This window comes from Pan troglodytes, chromosome 17 (genome assembly GCF_028858775.2).
Source record: "Pan troglodytes isolate AG18354 chromosome 17, NHGRI_mPanTro3-v2.0_pri, whole genome shotgun sequence".
Lineage (NCBI taxonomy): Eukaryota > Metazoa > Chordata > Mammalia > Primates > Hominidae > Pan > Pan troglodytes.
In genome coordinates, this window is record NC_072415.2 from 77,556,739 (window position 1) to 77,583,688 (window position 26,950).

General features: G+C 40.4%; 1 protein-coding gene and 1 long non-coding RNA gene across 2 annotated transcripts in view; one reads left to right on the forward strand and one right to left on the reverse strand.

The window, feature by feature from the left end:
- Positions 1-637: 637 nt before the first annotated feature.
- DSEL (dermatan sulfate epimerase like) lies at positions 638-11,077 on the reverse strand. Its single transcript, XM_523962.8, has 2 exons — positions 10,407-11,077; positions 638-9,535 (listed from the first exon to the last, which is right to left on the reverse strand). The coding sequence occupies exon 2, from the start codon at positions 8,679-8,681 to the stop codon at positions 5,013-5,015; it is 3,669 nt and encodes a 1,222-aa protein (XP_523962.1). The 5' UTR covers positions 8,682-9,535; positions 10,407-11,077; the 3' UTR covers positions 638-5,012.
- Positions 10,592-26,950, forward strand: part of LOC134808625 (uncharacterized) — a 380,342-nt gene continuing 363,983 nt past the window's right edge. Inside the window, exon 1 of the long non-coding RNA XR_010151985.1 lies at positions 10,592-10,795. This is a non-coding gene — a long non-coding RNA (uncharacterized LOC134808625). The remainder of the gene's footprint in view (positions 10,796-26,950) is intronic.

A 26,950-nucleotide genomic window follows, 5' to 3' on the forward strand; every position in this document is an offset into this window, starting at 1 on the left:
GAGAGAGTTGTTGTGAGGATTGTAATGATACACAAAAACCTTATGATTCAATGTGCAGCACATATTAAGTGATTAATTCATGACAGATCCTTATCCAAAGTAAACCAATTATTGACAATTCAGTCAACATTTAAACAGGCAGTAAACAGCCCACATATTAACTGTCTTGATATCTTAGGGAACCTTACCTCTGGAAGTAGTGTTAAATCCCTTCTATTAAAAAAAAAAAAAGCATCTTCAATGTGCTAACCTTGTACATCACTTTAGTGATGTATACCTCAAATAACTTGCAAGAAGTTTCTTCTTTTAGTGATATCATGCCTGAATGAAGATCTTACCAGTAGCAGGAGGGGCAGATGTAGAATACAGATTCTTGATACAGGTACATCCTTGCCATTTAGAAAGTTGCAGTCAGGACCTGGAATTAAGTTAGGGGAACAGAGACTCGAGAGTCAGGGGTTGGGGGAGGTGGAGAAGGACCAAGTTCAGTTGCTAAAATTCTGGGTTTGGGTATCGGTATTCAACTTGTCCTGCATTTTCCAACTGCTGGTTCCTCAGCTCCATACAAAATCTTAATAGCATTACTCAAAGACCTAGGGAAAAGGGGTATGATAAAATTATCCCAATCATAGACAAGTTGCTTTTAGCTTTTTATTTTTGTATTAACAGGAGTCTTATTACATATAGGTCTGATAAAACTGGTTTATGATCTTCAATCTGTTTCCAGTGCTGCATAACTAGATAATGTATGAAGGAAAAACGACGACGAACAAAAAACCAATTGCTTGGAAGACTTAGTTGAATCTATCCATGAAAACAGAATCAATTAAACATGTATGTGTTACTTAGACTAAATATAAATAACCCATGTAAATGGTAGCTCGAACATCTCAAGTGTTTCAGAGAATGTTAGAATCTATTGTTTGAAGTGTCTATTGTACTCTATGCAAAAATCCAAAGTCATTTGCGTCTTTAAAAATGATATGGATAATTTTTCTTCCCAAATGAAGTGAAATCATGATTAATCAGATATATCAGACAATTTGATCAACATTTAAATAAGCAGCTAATAGCCCACATATTAAGTGTCTTGATATCTTAGAATGTCAGGTACCCTTGCCAGGTGTGGTGGCTCATGCCTGTAATCAAGGCATTTTGGGAGGCCCAGGTGGGCAGATCACGAGGTCAAGAGATCGAGACCAGCCTGACCAATGTGGTGAAACGCTGTCACTACTAAAAATACAAAAATGAGCCAAGCATGGTGGCGTGCACCTGTAATCCCAGCTATTCAGGAGGCTGACGTAGGAGAATCGCTTGAGCCCGGGAGGCGGAGGTTGCAGTGAGCCGAGATGAGACCACTGCACTCCAGCCTGGGCGACAGAGTGAGACTCCATCTCAAAAAAAAAAGAATGTTAGGTATCCTTACCTTTGGAAGTGGTGTTATACTGCATTCTATTTATGCTTTTTCCTAAATCAACAAATGAAAACGTTTCTATTTCTGATCAAAGTTAATCAAGCCAAACAAAGCAATTCAAAAATTATCATTAATATTTACTCACTTAAAATTGTGATATACTTTGTATACCAAGAATGCCAAAGATACTTGGTGATGTACAGAAATCGTTGCTGAACAAATATGCCAACCAAAAGTAAGTGGTGGAGGAGGTTCTTCTTTGAATACATTTGCAGAGGGCAATGTAGCAAGACCTGGGAATTTTGATACAAGGAAGGATTGTCCCATTCTTGTCAGGCTTTATTAGTTATTCTCTACGTAAAAGGACAATCAAATGTCTAATATTTTGGTGTCCACACCTAAACGTACATATTGTTGTGTCATCACTTTGTTAAAATTTAAATTTTAAATTAAATTCTACAAACTAAATCTATGCAGATTTAGCTTCTTTCTCCTGAGCAGATTTTCCTATTTCCTCTGAGTTTTCATTAAATTAAACTCTGAATATGGCCTTTTTATTTCATCTTGAGTAAATCTATGTTGTTTGAAAATTTAAAAAGCCAATTATCATTATATTTGTTACTTCACTTTTGTCAGCAAAATTAATAAGTCCTTTCAAAATTTTAAAATTTCAATCCTATTATTGTAATAAAAGCAATTATCTCAATTAGGCCTATGTTTGGGGAAGTTAATGTACAAAAAGACGGATGTTACAGATAAGAAATTTTGTAAGTGTTTCTTTCAGAAGTATCAGATAGTGATAATCCCTCTTTTAATTATTTCAAAGAACAAAAATAAGAGTAGAAGCTATTTAAAATTTTCCTAGATCACCCTAAGGGTGCAGGACCTGGGAATGTGCTGGGAGAGTCAATCCCCTTAGGAATTCAGTTTCTAAGGCAGGGGTCTCAGGCACCATCACATGCATACATATCCAATGGATGTGTCACCCGCTCACCCATACATAACATTCCTTACAGAACAATCTGTGAGTAGACGCTTTCTCCAGCAAACTTTCTATTTTAGAATAACTAAACAGTAGGGTTCATGTCTAAAATTTTCCCTTGGGGTGGGAGTAGGTGAGTACAGAAACAAGTAAATACAACTCTGCATTGCCATGTGGGGGTGAAAGCTGGGATACATTGTAAAGATCATTTTCGTAAGCCTGTACCTTTCTTTTGCTATCAATGACATGTTCCCATATTCATTCTCAATGTAACTCATTTTCTTTTTCATTTTCTGTAACTCTTCTTTCCCTATTACTCCACATACTCCATCTGGCCTTCTCCTGCCAACAGGTACATTTCTTTTTCTTTTTCTTTTCTTTTTTTTTTTTTTTTTGAGGCGGAGTCTCGCTCTGTCGCCCAGGCTGGAGTGCAGTGGCGCATCTCCACTCACTGCAAGCTCTGCCTCCCAGGTTCATGCCATTCTCCTGCCTCAGCCTCCCGCGTAGCTGGGGCTACAGGTGCCCGCCACCACGCCCGGCTAATTTTTTGTACTTTTTTTAGTAGAGACGGGGTTTCACCGTGTTAGCCAGGATGGTCTTGATCTCCTGACCTCGTGATCCACCCACCTCAGCCTCCCGAAGTGCTGGGATTACAGGCGTGAGCCACTGCACCCGGCCGCCAACAGGTACATTTCTGTATTGTCTGTACAATGTTAAAATAAAGGGAACAGTAGTTTCTGCTTTCTTGCTTGCTACCTGCATGCAATTGTAATTCCTACCTTGATCAGATCTAATACTACTGACAATCCAGACTTTTTATATGTGATCTGATTCACGATCACATATCCTAGGAATTGAAAGTAAACACTGAGATTCTGCCCAATAATGGAAATAGTGTTATCACCCATGTAGCATGCAATATTCATGTAGATATCATCCAAGTAGCATTTTATATGCTTGCCGGTAACTCTGAGATAGAATGAATAATCTTTCTTGAGATTACTAGTGTAGATTCAGGTCTTCAGTGCCCTCTCAACCTACATTCACATGAATTTCATTCATTTTGAAATTACAGAGGGACAATCATGAGAGATATGAGAAGGAATATGTTGGGGAGTGGGGGCAGTCTCCACTCACACTATAGTGGAAGAAAAATGACAGCCAAGTTAGGTTTAGCTGGAATGTAACATATCCACAGCTTTATCACTCTGGAGGCACATCTTGACATAATAACAACTACTGAGAAAGAACCACTTTTATCTAGGTCAGAATGACAGACTCCCAAGTGTTAGAGAGCTTGGGGGAACCACAGTTTGAAACATCAGGAAGAAGACTGCAATCTGTACAGAGATTTTCATCAAGTCTCCACACTGCCTTATGTTTTCATCCAATACATTGTAATTACTCCACTGGCTTATAATGGCATAGCATTTTGATTTCAGAGCCTACCAAAATAAAATAAACCACACTTTATGACGACTACATTTATAATAAGATGCAGATGGTAAAGGAAACAGATGCCTCTGACATCATCTCCCATTTGCTTTCAACTTTTGCAGACACTGGCAGTCTGTAAACTCATTCAAAGGGATGCAAGATAAGTCAGGCAGTTTTCCAATTCTGTTTCCAGTTTAAAAAGACACTGCAGTGGCACTACTTTGAGTCACAGAGTGTTAATTCCAGAAAAATAAATTTGATTCTAAGTCTGTGTCAGTCTTTAATGCAAAATTAATCAACTGGGGGGAAAATGCCCCACAATATTGAGAGTTCAGCAATTAGTAACTACTGATTGTTTTGCTTGACAGTGACAGAAAGGATAGGATGGGAGTGATGTGATGGCGAACAGCTGTAGCTTCAGGGAGGATAAAAAGTGAAAGGAGAGTTTTAAACAGACAATCATGTCTAAAATAATCTACCAGCCCTTGCCACCCAGATTGTTCAAAGACTTATTCCTTATATTTCTAAGTAAAAAACTTCAAGGAGGCTTTTAAAGTCAGTTTCTGACCTCAAAAAAACATATTCATTCTGTATTTCCATCTGTATTTCCCAGAAGAAATCCTATAGTTCTGATAGGAGCTTTCACCATTTCCTCAGTGATATCACTGAACATTAAACACAGTAAAAGAAATTTTCTTTTTCTTTGTGCAAGATAAGTGTGTCAGAAGACCTTTTCAAAAGGATAAGGAACTTTTGTAGTCCATCTTGAAAGCAAGAGATGCGTGGGTAAAGCAGCAATTGCAAGGCCTTTAGCAGTGTTTGAGGTCTCTAGATAGATTAGCACAGTTACAGATGAAGGGGAGTTAGACAAAAACTTTTAAAATTTTCCCATCTCCCCTGACCCCATGATATAACTTCATCTACCACTCTGTAGCAGAAACTTTTTAGCAGACAAAATTTTCAGAAACAAAGGCAAGGGAGGTGATGACATAAAAATAAATCCTGCTAGGCCAAATATGGTGCCATTTTTTAAAACAATCTCTCTGTGCAAATAACACTGAACACACATACACGCGTGCACGCACACACACACTAAAGAATAAACAAACTCTTCTGATTCATATCCACAAAGTGGGTTGGTAAGTATTATTAGTGCAAATTTCTGCTGACCTGCAGCATTTAGTCCATAAACTTTGGATATCCTAGGCGATCCATCAGAGTCCAGCAGATGTTTTCAATTAGTTTAATTTCATCTCTAGGCAAGTTCTGTTTCCAAACATTAGTATTAGTTGGTGATATTTCCCCTTCATAGGGAAGGTAAAAAAGGTTTGTAGAGGTGGCAAACAATATTTGGTTTAAACTAGCAGGAGACAAAGGAATTCCAAGAAAGGCAAAAATCCTTTCAGTAGTTTTCTGAGGAAAATGCACAATATCTTCAAACTTGACCAGCTGGTAGCTAGTAGGCAGCAAATCTGTATTTATTCTCAAGGCTGCTGCTGTATTTGCTAGCCACAAGTGAGACAAGAGGGACACTGCATTTGATTTGGATTTTGATAATTCTTTCCTCAATGGTTCATACTCGAAAGCATAACCCGAATTTAAGTTACATTTGCCTTTACCTCCCTCTATTTTAAACAATTTTGCTAAATGCTCTGGTACATTCTTCAAAGAATAAAGACTTGGTTTACTATTGTACAACATTGAATAAATCCATGCCCGAGGGTCTCTTACTATGTACAATGCCCTCATCGAAGCTCCTAAAACTTCCTGAAAAAAATGAAGCTTTAACGTCCAGCTTCCACTGCTTAAACTGAGCACAGGACGTGCACTTGGGTAGTAAACCAGGTGTCTCCTCAAAGCCCTAATATATTCAGCATCTCTATCAAAGGCGCCTTTCATTTGACTTCTTTGTTCTGGCAAAGACTCTCTCCTTTTAAATTTTCTTTTTTTGTCCTTATTCATTGCAAAATATTGGGCCAGTTTACCCCTATTGGGTTCATGCAGATGGATGTTTTGCAAATGTAATTTTGTGTCCTGGACTAAAGACTGCAACCAGCCTCGGAGTAAACGAAAATGCCCACTGCGGATATCTGACACCTTCCATTCACAAGCATCTACAAATGAGTCGATTTCCAACTCAGTTTCAGGAATATCAATGTAGGCTGTAGGAACCCTGATGTAGAGAAAATCACTACTGTTGAAAAAAAGTTGTTTGAGAATTTCAGCTCCTGAACCAGGAAGTGAGGTAATGACAACATCAGGAAGATCCATGTGGTGCCCTTCAGAAGACAAAGACTTCTTGCTTCCCTCAGCCTCTGTCCTTGTCCATTTTGCACAAATGGGCTGACTACAAGTGCTCCACACATCCAAAAGCTCAATAAACCACAAGGCAATAACAAGTATTAATATCCATCGCATTAGTTTTCTAAAAGAAAGGTAAAAACGCCATTGGAAAGTTAAAATCACCAAGCTAATGCACAAAATTAATCCAACTGCTATATTAAATTTAAATCCAAAGGGGAAAATAATCCTATCATGTCTTACAGGCTTTACTATTGCTTGAGTGCCCAAACCAAATCGGGTTATTTGGCCTTGATCAGCCACACTGGCAAAGCCACCGAATCCCAGATAATTGAATCTTGTCTTCAGGTTATGGTAATCAGTTACAATAGAAACAACATGTTCAGTATTATTGACATTGAGAGAAATCTGAAGTCCAGGATTGGAACTATCAATAAATCTGCAGCTGGAGACATTGATATATGGCCCATAAAAGACATATGCAATTCTTGTGATTGTGGATTCCATCTGAAAAGTAACATTAACAAATTGAGTCCATCGTTTTTTAAATTCAGCAGCTTGCTCTGCTTCCTGTATACTGGCCATGGGACTATTGCCATGATGATCAAACCAAAACATTTTGTAATGTGCATCCCACACATCCATCATGGCACCATTATACCTATTCATAAACTTATATGGGATATATTTAAAATCAATATCCAAATTATGAAAGAAGGCACTGACAGAATTTATTGGGGAATCTTCTTGCCTCTCAATATGATCAACAACTAGCAGAGTTTGGGAATTTAAGAGAAGCAAAGCACGATATACACTTTTCAGTCTCATTGCTGAAGAATAAGCAGACACGGCTTCCCCACTCACAAATACCATTTCCCCATGTTGAGAGGCAGTGATTATTTCCCCAGCTGCATCACCAACCTCCTCGCCAGTCCACTTAAGCCACTGCGCACATTCTCCCAGTTGACCTTCCCAGGGCTTATTACACTGGCTTGAGGGTGATGGAGCAAACACCAATACATTGTTAAGGTGGCTCAACTTGGGTCCATAGAGAGCTTCAGAAACAAATACTTGTCCATTGGGGGCAAAAGTAAATGAGTTCTGATCTGGATGCTCATGTCCTGGGTTAAAACTTCTCCACCCATCAATCCAGGAATATGGCTGAAAATGAACTATGTCATACACAGCTCGTCCCCCCAGCTTCCCAGATTTAAAAGACACAAAGGTGTTGGTCTGTGTGTTTGGCAACCCAGCCCCATAAGTAACCACACCCCAGTTAGGGAATGTGTGTATTTTTGCAGTACCATAATCAGCAGGTGGCTGTGGTGTGAGCTGGGGATCATACCAGATGTATTCAGTGTGAAGAGTACTCCACCTTTGGGCAGTTGAAGGAACCATCGGTCCATCTTTAGGTCGGTGCTTTCTAATTTGCTGAGCTAACCAATTTCCAGCTCCATTCTTTAAGATGAACTTATCCAAGAAAACTAGCTGGCTTTCTGGACCATAAAACCAATTATAATTGGAATCTGCTATACCCACAGTTCTTTGGAAGCCAGGTAAAAGGGTGGCATAATAGAACCAAAAGTGCATCTTTAACCAGTTATTATCCAAGTTGTTGATATTAAAATGGCGCTGGGCCAGAAAAACATACTGTGTGACGGATTTAGCTGTGTAGCTTCCATAGGCCACACCTTCATCCAAAGAACCATCAACAATATGATTCAATAGAAACATTGTCTTTTCCATGACATCCACTACAGCTTGTTTCCATATATTTGCTTTAGATCCTTTATCTACTCCAGTCACCAAGGCCCCTGTGAGTAATGCTATCATATTAGTGGCTTGGTGGTTATGGAGAAGCTGTTTGCCCCATGAGCGGACCTTGGAATACTCGTACATTTCCTCAGTAATAACCCATATTTTTTCCAGGTATTTTTGTCTTCGATGATTATCTAATAAGTTATATAAAAAGTCAAAGGCAGTGGCAAAACCTGTTAAGGAATGGCCAATTGGAACCTCATCTCCTGGTGCATTCTCTACTAGCCAGTCTTTGTAGCCAACCATCCTGTCCATATATTCCAAGACAAATTCAAAGGCAACTTTGTCTTCTGGGCATAACAAACAGTACAATGCTAAAGGAGGCAGATTGTTACCATAAATTTCATTCCACTTGGCAGCAAAATCAGCATGCTTTGGTGGAGGTAGGTAGTATGTTGGGTTGGACAGCATAACTGTCACTGCACTTCTGATAGCTCTAAAAAGATGCAAATGGCTTGTGCGAGACTTTTGTCTCATTGCTTGGATTTCTCCAGCATCAAAATATAAACTTGGATGAAGCATACTTTTCTTCAGCTTTTGGTTGGGTCTGAAATCTTGCACTTTCTGTGTTTTAAACTGATCTATATCATCTGTGAAAACTGCCCATTCGGAATAATTGCTCACAGATTCCTCAAAAGTAGAGAAAGCAAACATCAATAATGCTAAGAATAGTAAATGTCCTGTAAACATTAACGCCATGATCCATGGGGGAGCTCCTCCCTTAGGCATACATGTCAGATATGATGCTCAATGTGTTTCCCATCTGGTTAGTATAAAACATACAGTAAAGGCCTTGATAAGACAAAGACTGTAAATCTGATATGCTGTGAAATCCAGCTGACATTCAGTACATTTTAAGCAAGTGCAGTTGCCAAAAAGAGAAAACTTAAATTGTATATCTCTGTCCCTGGCACAGTTTTGCTTCCAGTAAAACTTTGAATAACGTTAAAATCTCTAATTTTTCCATAATACACAGGAAAGTGATACAGGTAAAAAACACTATGAATTTAGCATTTACCTCCTTTACTTAAATCTATTTAACACAAAGAGTTGGAACACACATTGTAAAAAAAGAGAAAAAGCACTCCAAAATTCAAATTAAGAGTCATTTCTAGCACAGAAAACCATCACTGGTGATAAGCTCACCACACATGTATGATGCATTTGTGTATGTTTGCCCAAAGAAGATGATGAAGTACTGACATTCTTCGAGTGAGTGGACTCAGTTGTCATTCCTCTCAACTTTTTATACTTCTTGTCTTGTGAATACGTTTTTCTTTCATTTATGAGAGAGAAACATCCTCAACAAGTGATCAAAGTCTTAGTTGGTTTTTAAAAATTCAAAATTCTTGCCTTCATTTCAAATATTTTTCAGGCTTATTTACTCATCAGCCTATTATGACAAACAGAAATCATGTTCACATCTTCTTTTATCAGCTTCATGTGTATAAACATAAAAATGGAATATCTTCAGTCACCTAGATACTTCTCGTCCGATCATGAAGTAACCGCCAACGGGGAAAGAAAATTCCCCTTTCAGCAACAGTGAGGTCTCTCTTCTGCTCTTTTTTCATGACACTTTTCTGGGGATGGGGGACAAAATAAAAATTCTCTGAGGCTTCAGGTATGCTGAGAATGAATATAAACTGATGACTTAAACATTCTGCAATCACTTAATAGAAATTTTAGAATCACAGTAAAATCTCATATTATCTGCAACCTAAGCTAGGGCAAGTGATTTTTTTCTTATCCATTTACACGCACTTATTTGGAAACCAGTGACCGTCAGCAGAAGACAAGCAACTAATAATACAAAATATACAAGATAGAACTCTCCCGACAATATCTATAGTTTAACGCCACTAACGTGGCTTCAGTCACTTAAAAAATGTTTGTATTCAAATGCAGTTTACACAAAGATGAGTCCTGCTATCCTTGTTATTTCTTGTTCCCAAGGACCGAGGGACAAAAAACTAAAAGTTGAAAAGATCTTTTTTTTTTTTTTTTTTTTTTTAAATTCCGGGGGAAGGTTTAGAGTTCATGGGATCAGAAGGTATCTTCCTAATGAGAACTACTCGGACCAGTCACTTTTCTCGGCGGGGTAACCGCGAATCGTGACCAGGCGCCAAGCCGAGGGGCGGTAGCTCCGCGCTCGGCGCTCACCTGTGGCCGAGTCCCTGTCCTCAGGTGGAGCCGCCAGAGGGAGCTCGGACCCCGGTGTCGAAAGACGCCTCTCCGTGCCCGTCCGCGGCTGGAAGAACCTAAGCAAGTTTCAGTCTTGGACAAGTCTCCCCTCTGTAGGAAACATTCAGGCTAGGAGTTTCCTGATCCGCCCCGCCTGTTGCATTTTTTCACTGGCGTCCTCCGACCCTGCCGCCCCCATTCTCCGCTCCCCGCTCTGGGGCTGAGTGAGGCAGGATGGCGAGAGACCCCTGAGCCACCAAGTCCGCTTACCTCAGGCAGATCCCGACGGGGGCTCGGCGCCGCACTGGGCCCCAAGGGAGACGGAGGTGGAGAGTTCCAGAAAACTGCTCTGCACGGCGGGCCAGGCTCCCGCGGGGCTCCGCAAGACCCCCGCGTCGTCTCCCGCGCTACGGCAGGCGCTGCCCCAGCTCGGTCTCCTCAGTCGCGCTCGGTCCCCGCGACCCGCACGGCCCGGACACGCCCGCCCTCAGGAAACGCCGGACGCTTGTGGGGGCAACCACGGACCGCAGGACAGAGACCCGCGGGCGGCGGGTTCTCTCGGTGGCGCCGTATCCAGAGCAGCGCCCGCGTCCCCAGGCGGTGATGTCGCCGCGACCGAGGATCCTCTGTGCCAGCTCCGGCCGCGCAGCCCGGGGAGGGTGAGAGACGGCGACGCGGGCCGGCAAGCGGGGGCGGGGCGGAGGCAGGACGGGGCGGGGTTGAAGGAGGGGCTGAAGGCGGGGCCTCAGGGAAGGCGAGAGACAGCGACGCTGGCTGGCGGGCGTGGGGCGGGACGGAGACAGGACAGGGCGGGGTCAGAGGCGGGGCTTCGGGGAGGACGGGAGGAGCCGTGAGCAGGCCGGCGGCGGGCGGGGCGGGGCCGAAAGCAGGTGGGGCGGGGCCGAAAGCAGGTGAGGCGGGGCCAAGCGCCCCGGGTTTCTAAGCGGAGAAGCTCTGGGCGTTTGTGTTCTGGGCTTGCAGCGGTGGCCGCGCGCTCCCGGAGGAGTCGAGCTGGAGGAGGGGACAGTTTGGGAGTGCGAGAGTCTAAAGACGCTGCCAGGCTGGCGTTAAAACCTTTTGGTTATGGGAGGACGACAACTATATAATAGAGCCATAGTGGGGGCTGTGGGATTGACTCAAATGATGGGAGGAGCTGGAGTGGGAGGGGATAAGCCCTGGGACGACAGAAATCATCCTTTCGGAAAGAGCAAGGGCTGGGGAAGGAGGGAATGAGCACTCCCTTGGAACTGAGAGGCAGCCTGGCTGAGCTTGCTGTCCTTTGGAAAAGCAAAACCGAAATACCCAGATTAATATAGGAGGACAACTTCTGTAGCCCAGATGCTAACAAAGATCAAGGGAAAACAGAAAAGATTAATCAGCTTTACTGATGGAAAACAATTTCTCAGGCAGTATAAATAGGGGAAGCATGGGACAAACAAGTAGAAGGAGCCTCTTATTTAAAAATGGGACCTGGTGTTCGGTAAAGACCTACATGCAGACAGGAGAAGGCAGTGTGCCCCGGCTACTACGACATGTGAGTGCAGTGCCAGGGCGTGGAAATCCTAGAGCAGGCTGGGACTCCTGTTGCACTCCACATATGGAGTTTCTCACAGATAGCTGAGATGACACTTTGGCATAAGCCAACCCAAGCTCTGACCTCAAATGTAAAAAAAATAGCTTATTAGTAATAAAAATACAGGGAAATATCAAGCTTCACAAATGAACAATTCCATTCTCAGTTGGGGATTAGTAACACATTCAGTCTCTTCATTTCCCATACTATTTTGGTAATATTTAATAAGATATATTTTAACATTTTAAAAATAAATGTCTTGCTTAGATCATTTACTGCTGAAAATCAAACAGTAGACGACTGCTAGCAGAATAAATTTCAAATCATTTAACTTTGAGGTGAAATGTGGCCTCTAACTCCTCATCACTCTTCTGTTTTGGCCCCGTAGTAACCCTCGCCCAGTCCAAATAGCCACACTTGCTTTTGCTTGGGTGCTTCAGTAACTATGCTTATTCCATTCTTTCCCTCACAGTGTCCTTTACCCAACCACCCCACTTACTAGTTAAAATTCTTCTGACTGTTGAAATTATCTGATCATCCTGGTCTCAACTCAGATGCTTACATTCTTCTGTAAATAACTCCTAAGTTTCCCTAGCCAGAATGTATTACTCCAGAACTACATCATTTGTACCTATATTCGGCCGTTTAGGTTGTTTATTTTCTGTTTTCTATTTCAACTGGTTGACTCCTGTACCCTATTCAAAACTCCTTCAAGTCATGAGTAGCACTCAAGTCCCCTTTGTAAGTACTATATCTGCTTTTGAAATGAGTTGAACCTCGAACAATTGGGCTGATACAGAGCCTCCTCTCCTCCACTGAGGTTTATTCCCAAACAAGGATCCTCTTCTGACACAACTTCCTGTAAAATCTGGATTGTGCCTCTACATGGCCCCTGAGAGAGGAAGAGGACCCATGGCCTCCAACCTCATTTATGAGAGAGTAGAGTTGGGGGAAACGGGGAGCTGACTCCAGAGATTCCTATCTGTTTGCAGAGGGGAGCCTAGAATTTAGGGTTAGTAAACACAGCTACTAGATGTACAGAACATTTCTCAGAACAAAGTGTGTGGGCAGGGTTATTTCTATGGATTCAAAGTGTCTTATGATGCGAGGGCAAGGTGAGTCAGAGAGAATTAATGCGCGAACATCTGCCAGGCAAATATTCTTCCAATGTTGTTTTCAGATTTTGAAATATCAATATGATCATTTTCACTTTAGAGAAGAATGAATTCAGGTACCGACATTGTGGCCTTTCAGCTCTGCCCCATGCATCTGTGCTGAAGCAGTGGGGATGCAGCTAGCCTCCCAGCATTCTCAGATGGGCTTTCAGACTAATTCATTTTGAACAGACATCTTTTCATAGTGGTAAAATGTGAATGCATTAAAATAAAACAAGAGCCACAACTGAACAATTCAAATCATTGGCAGAAAGGGTGGTAGGTAAATGGCACTATTAAAAATGAAGAGAGTCTTGTTTCCTGTGAACTAAAAATGGATAGCTCCAATTATTGCTCCTTCCACACATGAAGATGGTACAAAGTTAGTTAATTATAAATAATGCATCCGACCATAGAAGGGATGAGCTATATGCTATGTTATTGTACATTAAAAACCTTTATGAGTGTGGCAAGAGACACATGTACCAACAGCTGCTAAATTCAGAATCCTGGAGCAGTATCTTATTTTAATGTAAGTGAAGAACGGTGCAGTCTATTGCTCTGGGGATTTCTCTCTATATAAAAGGATCTTAAATCTACATGAGATTTTACTCCATGATTTCAAAGTACTTATGAAAATCTGTTTTCTTTATTTGCCTATCTTTCAACCTACCCACAACCACCTATCTTACAACAGAAGCAATGCTTTCTAGAACAGATTCTCCAGAACAGAAGCCTTTCTCGCGCTCCTTTCCTTCCTTTCTTCCTTCCTCTCTCTCTCTTTTATTTTTCTTTTAAAATTTTATTTCTCAACATCTATCCCAGGGCTTGGCACTTTTTGAAAAATGTTTGGTGAATGTTTAACATGAATTATCGCCCCCATTTTATGACAGAAGAGAAAAAGTCATAAAGGTCTAAAGTGGGTTACGACATTCTAAGCAGAGTCACACACTCTTTCTCCTGACTGTGCTGAGAAGCCTCTTACCACACAACCCATAATTGGAGCTATGCCTTGAGGTGACTTAATTCAAGTGAAACATGAGACTGGAAAGTCATACAACATTTTCAAGAGGATTTCTGCATTAATTGTATATGTTAAGATAGGCAAATTCAAGCTCTGAGCCTGAGAACGATAAAGTACAAGCCATAAAACAAGCCTAGACACTACATAAAGTCCCTGATCTAAAATCACATTTGTCCATGATCTGTTATTCTGGTGGTTTTTAAATAAATGGGGCCAAGACATTCAAGAACTAGTTGCTGTGCATTCAGCAACTCCTATGCACAGGTCTCCAATACCTGGGCTTTCACGCAGCATAGCCATTTGAATATGGAGACGGCTTTGTTATTCTTCTCATAGCATAACCCATCTTTGCTACAGCTTTGGCCGTGAAAGCTCAGATGCAGATTTCTCGAACCACTTACCAGGGCCAGATGTATATTATATTGATCCACTAGCAGTATTAGAACTAGTGTCTGCCCCAGAGGTTAGGGATATAGCATCTGTAACTGTTTAGAAACAGACACCAAACTTAAGCTGCAAATTTTATTGCCCAGTTGGCCAGCAGTAATAGGCCACACCAATAATAAAGACAAAACCACAAATTTAAAGCAGGCAGTAGAGTCTGGAAATACTTTTTTTTTTTCCGCAATTGCTTTGAATACAAAACATCTCAAAATGACAGGGATTTTGCCTGCAGAGTTGCTAATGAAGATGTGGCTGAGAGTGTTTCTTGAGTTTGTTTATCCAGCTGCACAAGAGTCAGTATGACAGTAACTAGATTTATTAAAACTTAAAAATACCAAAGCCAAATTCTGGGGGAAAAAGTTTCCCCATAAGTCTACTAAAGCCTTGAATTCATAAATGAGAAGCTTTATTGCTACCATATTTGCTTACATACAGTTTACCTTTTGATATGAAAGAAAAATTTAAACAAAGTAAAACTTGCAAAGGGATCATAAGATGGTTTCTCCAGGGCTCTTCCACCCTCCCTTTCCCCTGGCCTGGTATCCTTACACCAGTGTTTCTCAACAGGACATTTGGCAATGTCTGGAGAAATTTCAATGTTGGTCTCGGTTAGTGGGAGGGACTGCTGGAATCTAGTGAATAGAGGTCAGGATGCTACTAAATATCCTGCAATGAACAGGACAACTTCTCCTCTCCTCCTGCCTCACAAGTCAAAGAATTATGCAGGCCAGAAAGTCAGTAGTGCTGAGAATGAGAAACTCTGACCCATCCCACTGACTCTAAAAATTGATTATGTGCAAATTGTTGGTAGTTCAAATCAATTCCTAAATTGTCCCCCTGACTTGCCAATTACCTATTTGCGGTTTGTTCTAGAGCCAGCCGTTATGGCTAAAATGTATGTGTCCCTCCAAAATTTACATGTTGGAACCAAATTGGTAGTATTAAGAGGTGGAGCCGTTTGGGAAGTCCTCTTCTCATGAATGACATTAGTGCCTTATAAAAGAGGTGCCTTATAAAAAAGGTGCCCTCGTCTCCTTTTGGCCTTTTGGTCTCAGTCCATGTTGTGCTTATATAACAGAATACCTGACCCTGGGTAATTTATAATGAATGGAAATTTATTTCCTCACAGTTTTGGAGGCTAGGAAGTCCAAGGTCAAGGTGCTGGCAGATTAGGGCCCAGTTTCTCTGCTGCAAAGATGGCACCTGAAAGCTGCAGCCTCCAGAGATGAAGGACATTATATCTTCACATGGCAGAAAAGGCGGAGAAAGAGAGAATCCACTCCCACCAGCCCTTTTTATAGAGCATTAATCCATTCTTCATGAACTAAACAAGTTTCTCATTTGGCCACACCTCCTAACACTGTTGCATTGGGGATTACGTTTCCAACACTTGGATTTGGGGGAACACGTTGAGACCATAGCACCTTCCATCTCTTTCTCCACATGAGGACACAGTGTTCATTTCTTTATTGCCTCTTCCATTATGTGAGGATTCAGCAAGAGATATCATCTTGGAAGCAGAGAGTAAGCCCTCCCCAGATGCAGAATCTGCTGGCACCTTGATCCTGGAATTTCCTGCCTTGAGAACTCTGAGAAATAAATTTCTGCTATGTATAAATTACTTTATCTGTGGTATTTCATTATAGCAGCAAGGACAGACTAAGACACTAGCTTTCTCTAATTTATTCACAGATGACTTTTTGTTGTTTACCAGGTACTGGCTCCATTTTTCTTCATTTGACCTAAAATACTTCTAAACCTAGCTGTCTCAACTCTTATAAAAACTTGAGCTATGCCTGCAGGCATAATTGGCAGTAAACTAATTACTACCAAATAATATTTGGAATGATGTTTTTTTTTGGGTTATCAGAAATGCCCTTCTGATGTTAATAAGAGAATGTCATTTTACCCACAACCCCCGTACATATCATACACCCCAATTACCCTTACTATCAGATTTATTTCCACTGGAACAGTGTTTTTCAAATTACAGTTCTTAGACTACCAGTATCAGAAAGTTCATGGTGCTATTAAAAATGTCAATTATCAAATCTGTTTCAGCCTTATGGATTAAGAATCTCAGTGTGTAACCTGGTATTCTGTACCTTAAAATGTTCAAGTGCCTAACAAATTTTGAGAGTCACTGTTCGAACATAGTTCTCATTCTTTTCTCCTTGCCACACACACCTGTGCCTGAGGGTTTGTTTGGCTACATAACAGAAACATTCTCAGGCTGGCAGAAGCATAAGGACTGATTAGGGTTAGGAACTGGTGTTGCAGAATAACTCAGAAACATGTATGTAGCTATTTTGCAGATAGTTTAATAGTCTTGCCTTTAAATTATTTATTCACATGTGAGGAAGTGAGATATTAGAGTCAAGCAATAAAGGCAAATAAGATTTATAAAACAGAAAAGAGAAAAAAATGAATACAACCTAGAAACAATGAAAGTTGTATTTTTGGGGGCAAGTTGATTAAATGGCAGTTAGCAGAGGAGTTTGTTGCCCAGAAAACAGTGAGAGTTTAGCTGTAGAGCAGAAGTGACAGGTTCCTCTGTAGAGTGTTGGCCACTAACCCGCCATCAGCACCTGTATCTTACTCAGATCTAGCCAGTATCATATTTCCTCAGTAGGCTTCCTTGCTGGAAAGCCACTAAAAGTTTCCTTTTTCCATCCATGTGAGGCAGGGAGACTTCTCCCTCTGCTCCTGAGCATTTACTTCCTTCTCTTTTTCTGAGAATCAATTTCACCTTCTCCTTCATGGTGATACAACTCAACATGGCTATCCTTCAGCACAAGTTTATATCGCTTTGACTCTACCATCGGGCAGAAATCAATTGTCCTTTTTGAACCTCAAATCCAAATTCTCGGAAAAGATGATTTCCTAGCAGAGTCAGAGTTTCATCATGACTCCAGCAGCAATGGAAAGCAGTTCAGGGTCATATAGTTCAAATATTGCTACAGGGGCTGACATTCGTGGGTTTGGGATATCAATCATCTCAGGAAGAGAGAGCTGGCTTATACCTTAAAAGTATCTATTATAAAATGACACAAACCAGAGAGCCATGCACCCCCAGGGAAGCACATAAAAGCAGTGTATTTGGTGGTGAGTAGTTGAGGTGTTGGAGGTTGAGGTATGGTGGGATAGTGAAAGATTGGGGGGGAGGAAAGGTTCAAAAATGCCCACGCTTTATGTGAACAGGCTGACTCCTCTTTCTTATCCCCTGAAAATTATTCCTTTTGTAGAATGTATTAAATTTACCTAATTAGAAGAATCACCTAGAATTACTTGTTAAAAGTACGAGATATGAGATCCAAAACCCTACTTGAAGGTAGAGTGAGGAAGGAAATATAAGAAGCCTGTGTTTTTAAATTCCATTATGATCCTGCAAAATTAACAAATCACCATTAGATAACCTTTTAAAATATTGCCAGCTACCAACATCACCCTAAACCTGCTGCCCCCACCAATAACTGAGCCCCTGATAACCACCACACTCTAGTTTTATGAGATCAATTTGTAAAAAATCCACATGTGAGTGAGTTCATGCAGTAGTTGTCTTTCTGTGCCTGGCTTATTTCACTTAACATAATGTCCTCCAAGTTCATAGATATTGTTGCAAATGGCTAAATAATATTCCAGTGTGTATATGTACCACATTTTCTTTATCCACTCATCTATTGATGGACACTTAGGTTGATTCCATAGCTTGGCTATTGTGAATAGAGCTGTAATTAACATAGCAGTGCAGAGATATATATCAGTGTCTCTTTGACATACTGATATCATCACAAAAATAATAACTATAAGTGATGCATAGGTTAATTAGATTTAGTCAAACCGTAATCTACATATACTTCAAAACATGATATTTTACATGATAAATACTTACAATTTCACCTGTCAATTTATTTTATTTTATTTTTCTAATTTTTTTTTTTTTTGAGACAAAGTCTCACACTGTTGCCCAGGCTGGAGAGCAATGACACGATCTCAGCTCACTGCAACCTCTGCCTCCCAGGTTCAAGTGATTCTCTGCCTCAGCCTCCCCAGTAGCTGGGACTATAGGTATGTGCCACCACACTTGGCTAATTTTTGTATTTTTAATAGAGACAGGGTTTTGCCATGTTGGCCAGGCTGGTCTCAAACTCCTGACCTCAGGTAATCTGCCTGCCTCAGCCTCCCAAAGTTCTGAGATTACACTCAGAATCACTGATACACTGATACTCAGAATCACTGGTACACTCGTGAACCACTGTGCCTGGCCTTACCTGTCAATTAAAATAATAATAATAATGAAAATAATAATAATAATAATTGGCTAGCTACTTAAAATAGAACATAATTTTGTTTCAGATTCAAAGAAGTAAAGTTTGATAGAGATGGGAGGTAGGTAATTTATGTGGGTGAAGCCAGCCAGGTGCTTGTTGTCATGTGGAACGTAAGGACCCATGTCACGAGATAATCTGATTTTGCAAAGAAAGCCAGAAATCTGAACTCGTATGGGAAATTATCTGATTTTTCTAATGGCTTAACTTGTTTTGAAAACTATGTGAATGCCAAATAAAATGGATTCAAATCATAAATGGCAAGGTTTTGACTTCTGATTGTGAGCTGGATGCATGAAAATAAATTTCCTGATTTTGCATATGCTAGTTCAGCACCCCAGGAATTCAACTTTCCATTTTAATGCTGGGAAAAAAAAGTACTATCCTTTCTTTTAAGTTATCTACTACTATAACTCCTCTCAGTCTGGAACAGTCAAGGACTGGTCATGTATTCAAGCAATCTTATTTATTCCTGCAGTTGTGTATTAAGTTTTATTTCCTTAATTCAATAAATATTCACTGAGTGCTCAATAACGCACTGTGGAAGACGCTGAAAAACCCCAAGGGGAAAAAATATTCTTCACCAAATGGAGCTTATAATCTGTGGATAGAAAAGGCACAAAAGGCATGAATTATTACTTCATTTTTTCTGTATTTTAATCATTACTTCATCATATTTAAATGGCTTTGAAGGTTCATCTATATACTGATTCCATTATTTTCAAGAGTACATCTAATTTGATGAGGATGGAAGATTGTTAATGACTCAGAAGCTGGGAAAATAGGTAGAAACTCAAATGTTGTAAGAAATCCCTAGGATGTTTGCATTTTTTCAGAGGTTCACTCCTTCTGTTCTAATACCTGGAGTCCAGCCAGGCACAAAGCAAGCTGGCTGACTACTGCAGAAAGGAATGCTGGAATCTCTCTTGCTGACCTGCTTCCAGAGTTTCCAGCACAGCTAGCCAGAGACTTCCTATAGACAATGAGGAAATTCAAAAACAAAGAATGTAGTAGTTTGGCTATTTCTCCAGGAGCCCTTGGGGATGAGACTGAGCCATTTTCCTGCAGCTGGCTGCAAAGCAGGCCACTGAAAAAGATCAGTATGAAAGAACAAGGCATACTGTTGGTATATGCGTCACTGTGGGCCAGAGCTTTTTGTCATAGGATTCAGTCAAACTCAAAATGCAAGATGAAAGTCATCCTCTTTGGTAACCGTTTTAAAAATAATACATAGAAAAGAAGTGAACAGAACCATGTTTTCCAAAGTCCTGATGCTAAAAATCACAAAATCTTAATAGTTCCTGAGCTGGAAATGCGGACTGCTTGGCCTGGGATCAAGTCCAGAATTTGATGTTCTTGGCAGGTACATCAAGTGGTTAGTATCAGCAGAGAAGCTAAGGAAATACTGAAGTCGAAGGATAAAGGATGGTTCCCTCACTGTAATGGCTTTACTCTGAGTTACCTACTGTGTGTTGTCCTGGGCTTACTTCTGGTCAATTCTCATAGGTTTATGGTTACATGCTGGATTTTGGGGTGAGATGATCCTGAGTTTGAATCCAAGCTTTGAGATTATATTGTAAGTTTCTGGGAGGTATTGGGCCAGTTATTTACCTTTTCTGAATATAGGTGTCCTCCTCTGTAAAATGGATTTACAATATAACTAACTGTATAGAGTAGTTGAGAAGCTTAAATGAGAAGAGGCAGGTACGTTTCTCATTACAGAGCTTTAAGGGTTGTTGCACTTTAAAAGCAATTTTACATACTTTATTTCATTTAGTCTTTTTAACAATCATGTGAATGACACGTGATTAACTCAATTTTGTGTACCATAGAACTGAGAAAGAGGAATTTGGAATCGAAAATATCATAACTTAAGATAGTGTGACAAAAATAGTATTCCAGTGTCTACCAACTTGCTTTCTGAACTTGTCTAATTTTAAAGACTGAGAATATTTGAAGGAAACATGCAGTGCAGTTCCTTCATTGTACTGGTGAAGAATCTGAGCTCGATGTGTGAGAGAGAAAGAAGGCCTGCTGGACCAGAACACGGGTTTCTTTACTACCTATCTGCAGCCGTGCCGCTACATTGTAGATGATGCTATTTGTTTTTAAGCATATTCAGTGATATATTAAGTTGCTTCTTTAGATCTTAAAAAAAAAAAAAAAAAAAAAAAAAACAACTCATAAAGTGGCCGGGCACGGTGGCTCACACCTGTAATCCCAGCACTTTGGGAGGCCGAGATGGGTGGATCACGAGGTCAGGAGATTGAGACCATTCTGGCTAACACAGTGAAACCCCGTCTCTACTAAAAATACAAAAAAATTAGCCGGGCGTAGTGGCGGGCGCCTGTAGTCCCAGCTACTCAGGAGGCTGAGGCAGGAGAATTGCGTGAACCTGGGAGGCAGAGGTTGCAGTGAGCCGAGATCGCGCCACTGCACTCCAGCCTGGGCGACTGAGCAAGACTCTGTCTCAAAAAAAAAAAAAAAAAAAAAAAAACACCTCATAAAGTAACAATTCTATATGCAGCTTATATTAGAGCAGTTTTTCAAAGAACTTTCTAGGACCCAAAATTTTTCTGGGAGCATTTTTAAAAGCCGAATATCTATATATCCATTACAGATCCTTTCTGAAATAGAGTTTTGATCGGGGCATAAAAATTTGCATTTTTATCAGGTTTACCAATACAATATTAAGAATGAGCTAATTAAACCATTCTGTCCTTGGAGACAGAAATTGGGCACTGTCCTACTTTTGTCTTCCCATCAGTTCCAGCCAGAATTTTAGGCACATACTTTCCACTCAGTTAACTCACTGAATTGAATAGTGGTGGAATCAAATTAAGGTCAAATGTTTTAATTATATAAAAATCTATGAAGCACATGTATAGAGGAATCATTTTCAAAGATATAATTTTTACAATTTACTGTGAATTACAGGCATAATTATCCTGCCAGATATACTTGTCTGCCTAGCAAATATATGTATATATGATACTTGTGAAATTTGATACATACTTCACATATGTATTATATATAAGAGACAAAGAGGGATAGAGAGAGGAGAAAATTAGCTTTCAGGCCAATTTTGAAGAATGTTATTTTGGATATTAGTCATCTATTGCTGCATAACAAATTGTCACCAAACTTGCTAGCCGAAAAGAAACAGAAGTTTATTTTTTCACACAATTTCTAATCATTATCAATCAAAGCAGCTTAATTAACTGAATGGTTCTGGTCTGGGTCGCTCAGAGGGTCATAGCCAAGATGTCTGTATTTTAACCATATTACCTTGAGTGGGATATGAAGAGGCCAGATGTAGATCGAAAAAGAGAAACAGCTGAGCATGATGGATCAGGTGTGAACACTTTGGGAGGCTGAGGTGGGAGGATTGCATGAGCCCAGGAGTTCAAGACCAGCCTGTGCAACATCATGAAACCTCATCCATAAGAAATATTTTTAAAACATTATCTGGTCATGGTAGTGTGCACCTGTAGCCCCAGCTGCTGAGGAAGCTGAGGTGGGGAGATCCCTTGAGCCCAAAAGTTAGAGGCTACTGTTAGCTATGATCAGGCCACTGTACTCCAGCCTGGGCAACAGAGTGAGACAATCTCTAAATAATAATAATAATTTGGAAAGACAGAGGGAGAAACTGGAGGGAGTCCTACAGTTCTGCTATACTCACAGCTCACTGGGGAGAAATAGCAGGCCATGCAGTGCTGTTCACAGAAAGCACTGGGCATTGGTCATGAGGCAGAGGGAGAAAGGGGATTGGTGGGCAGAAGTCCTTATTGTTCTTTCTGGAGGAAGGAGCAGGCCAGGCAGGGTAAGCAGGCTTGTGATCAGCCGGCTTAAGTATGTTCAATGGGCTCTGGTCAGAGGGACTGTTCCTGATTTCCTGGTACTTGGCCCTGAGTGATTAGGGTTGGGGTATAGTGGTTTCCTGGTACTTGGCCCTGAGTGATTAGGGTTGAGGTATAGTGGCACAGATCGTGAGAGCCCAAGAAGGGAATTGTTTGGGATTTGGACTTACTCTCTCAAGAACAACTGACTGGACACTAGCTAGGGTCTCAAAATGGTTCAGATAGCATTTTAAAAACTATATCACAGCTTGCCAGGCCTACAGTTTTCTTAGGTCTTGAGTGGGGTTGAAGCAACTGCTTTCTATAGGGTTCAACCAGTGGCTGCTGGCATGAAGCCTCTGTTCTTCTTCACATGGACCACTCCCTAAGGCGGCTTGACTGTCCTCACGGTATGACCCCTGAAGTTCTCCAGAATTAGCCTTTCGTGAGAGAGAGCGAGGAGGAAGCTACATTCCTTCGCTGGCCTTGTCTCAGAAGTCACAACCTTTTACTTCCATATTACTCTGTTCCTCAGAAGCAAGACATTCAGTCCAGCACACATATGTTAAGCCACCGCAGCATGATGGGCACTATTCTCTCAAAAAAGAGTTGGCAAGGATATTTTCTTCCAGATTAGGGTTCAGGTAGTGCTGATTGGAGAGAAGAAAAAATGTTCAGTTTATTTTTTATTTATTTTGGTCGTTACGGTTTCATTATTTTTTGATATTAAAAAGTCATGGTTGAAGAAAACAAAGGTCATTTCTTTTCATTAATTTCCTATGTGATCATTAGGTAAATTCTAGAATAACATAATCGATTATCACTATATAAAACCAGGCTGGGTGTAGTGGCTCACACCTGTAATCACATTTTAGGAGGCCAAGGAGGGCAGATCATACGAGGTAAGGCATTTGAGGCCCACCTGAGCAATGTGGTGAAACGTTGTCTCTATTAAAAATACAAAAACTATCTGGGTGTGGTGGCGTGTGCCTGTAATCTCAGCTACTTGGGAGGTTGAGGAAGGAGAATCACTTGAACCTGGGAAGTGGAGGTTGCAGTGAGCTGAGATCATGCCACTGCACTCCAGCCTGGGCGACGGAGCGAGATTCTGTCTGAAAATAAATAAATTAAAAATCATCCATGTAATAAAACATTATGGAAGAATATGTAGTTAAACATATTTTTATGTTTATTCATTCATTTATTCAGCAGATTTTATTACAGTTCCTAGTATGTGCCAATCTCAGTGGTTAGCAATGGGTATACAATAGTAAAAAGAAGAACAGGGTTGCAGCTCTCATTGAGTTCATGGTGTAGTGCAGGAAAAAGTTCCATTGACATATTGACACTAATATATATATATAAATAAAAGCTGTGTTAAAGTGAAAAAAAATTATACTACTTTATGGTAGACAGGAAACGTGGAGGAATAGAGAAGGCTTGTTGGAGAAAGTGGCAATTGGTCCTTGAGCTAAACTGTGGGAAGGGGTTGAAAAAACTCAGACCTTCCATAATCCATTGAACTTTATATCATATTTTCTAAAAGTTAAGCAATTTCAACTTACAAAGAGATTCTCAATGTTTTGCTACCTCAGGCAAATAATGTTATCCTTTTAAACATCTTAAATATTTTAATCCCCTGTCTCATTAATAGCCTTTTTTATAAATGTGAATATTTTGCTGGACAAATATCGTGGCCTCTTTCAATATATGTTATCAGAAATTCTATAAAATAATTATTTTGATATTTACTAGCTTATAATCACAAGGTCCATTTCTCCCACTGTCAGTGAGTTTGTGGAAAGACACTATTGCTTCCTGAGAGTCATGGGGTGCCATCTTCCCTACTGGACAAAAGGAAAATATGGGAGAGAGCCTTGGTTATACTTACATGTTGATGGAAATTTCTCTTTCTATGGGTTGGGATACCTAGTGTGGTAGTCCAGGCCTTGACCACCAATGGTTCCTACAGTGCAACTATTATACTGGAGACACTTTTGGTTTTTAAAAATCAAACCCATGGTGTGTTTTCCCAGCAAGGGGTGGGGAGAAGTATAAGTTCATGTGGATGGAATAGGAAGGGCAAATGCCTGTAGTGGGAGGGAGGCAGGCTCAGAAGGAAAACAAAAATAATTGGTTATCTAGATAGAAGGAAGGTTAGGATAATGTGATGTGATGGAAGACTAAAGATGTTCAACCATGTAAGAGCTAATACATAGGTTTATATAGTATGGGGTTGTATTAGCTTTCCCATTGTATCTGGATGGAAGCAGCTTAGGATAATGTGACATGATGGAAGACTTAAGATATTTAACCGAGTAAGATCTAATACATAGGTTTATAATCAATCTCATTTTGCCCAGGGTAGTATGGGGTTACAATAGCTTTCCCATCTTAAGTATTGGTAGTGCTTCCTGCCAGTCTCAAACGTCTCTTGGTTTGGATGATACATTTTATAATCATGTTATATATGTTAAAGATTTTGGTCTTTGTCTTAACAGTAAGAAGCTGTTAAGGATTTTAAATATAAATTAACATGAATATCAGATTTGTGTTTTGCACATATCTCCCTGTCTATACTAAGTAGAATAAATTACCAAGGCACTTCCAAAGAGACTAGTCTATTGCTGTAGTTCTGGCAAGAACTACAATCTGCTTGAATCAGATTGATGGCAGTGAAGATGGATGGATGGGACCTAGTTGGAGAAATGGGCTGTCAACTCTGCACTGTAGTCCTTCCATGAACCTCTCCTAAACTGATGTTACACTCCCCGTGACTAGTAAATGCCCTTTACATTCTCTTAAAAACCAGGACCCCACTAGCACATTCAGACATGTTTCTACTTAATCTCTAGAGGAGAAATTGTTCTTTTTCCTTGAAAACTAAAATCAATAGACAGGAATTCCCTCATTGTCCAGCTATCAAACCTGCAAGTCTACCTACATCTGCACAAAGCTTCTTTTCTTCTCGGATTACAATATGGGAGGTATCTCTCTTTTTACCTAAAGTCAATAAATCCACCTCTGATTTGGATCCTAGAAATTATCTTCTCATCTCTGCACCGCACTCAATCTCCAGATTTTATCCCTTCTCACTATCTTTTAAACCCAAAGCATTCTGGTGTCTCCCCTCACCGTTTCCTGAAAGGGCTTCTGCTGAGGACATCAATGACATCTATGTCATTGAATTCAATAGGACTATTCCAATTCTCATCTTACTTGACCTCTCATCAGCATATGATATTGTTGTTCACTGTACGTCTTTGAAACTGTCATTTACATTGGCCTCTGAACAGTAACTTTCCTAATTTTCACCTCTACCTCCTTTGCAGTCCTTACCTATTGGACCCTCAAAGAGCCTTAAGGCTCCTGGACTGTCTTCCCTTCTCACTCTGTCCTCTCACTATACAATCTTATATATGACCACGTCTTTAACAGCCATCCATAGATTAATTTTCTATATTTATATGTCGAAATCTGGGTAATCAAGTGCCTTTTTAGTAGTACCAATGGAATGTCTCAAAAATCAACCCAAAAACTCAAATGGCCAAACTCAAATTTGCAAATTCCTCCTACTCTAAACCTGATCCATTTCCATTCCCTTGTATTTTGGGAAGTGTCACATACATCCAGTCACATAAGCCAGAATGCCAGAATCTTTTATGCTTCCATTATCTCATAACTTATCTTTCACAAAGTTCTGCTAGCTCTATTCTCTAAATATTTAAAAGAGTGGTATTTGCTGTACTCTCTGATTTTCTGCAGTAGCAATGAATTGTGTGGGTACAGTCATGGAGAAAGCAGATTATAAAGTCAATCCAAGATTAGGTTTCACCTTGGACACAGTACAAGGAGACTGTGGTATTTGCAGCAGTGCTACTGAAATGATGTTCCATGAATCTATCTGTATACAGAAGGAACTATGAATATGGCAAGCTTCTGTAATGAATTTCTGATGCGGCTGCAAATGATCCTAGAGAAAGAGCTGTACAAGTAAGCTGCAGAAAGAGGAGGTGTTTTGAGAAAACAAGTGTATTAGTCCATTTTTATACTGCTATGAAGAACTGCCCGAGACTGGATAATTGACTCACACAGTTCGGCATGGCTGGGGAGGCCTCAGGAAACTTACAGTCATGGCAGAAGGCAAAGAGGAAACAAGGCATCTTCTTCAGATCTGATAAGAACTCACCTATCAGGAGAACAGCATGGGAGAAACCACACCATGATTCATATACCTCCACCTGGTCTCTCCCTTGACACATGGAGAGGAGATTATGGGGGTTAAATTCAATATGAGATTTGAGTGGGGACTCAAAGCCTAATCACATCACGATTCTTTCTGTTTCTTATTTTTCTTGCATTCACATTTTTAAATTTCTAGTCAGACTCAGTGCTAAAAATAGGCCAGTGAACCAGAGAACTAAATCCCTTGATGCCTGGGAGGCTTACCTT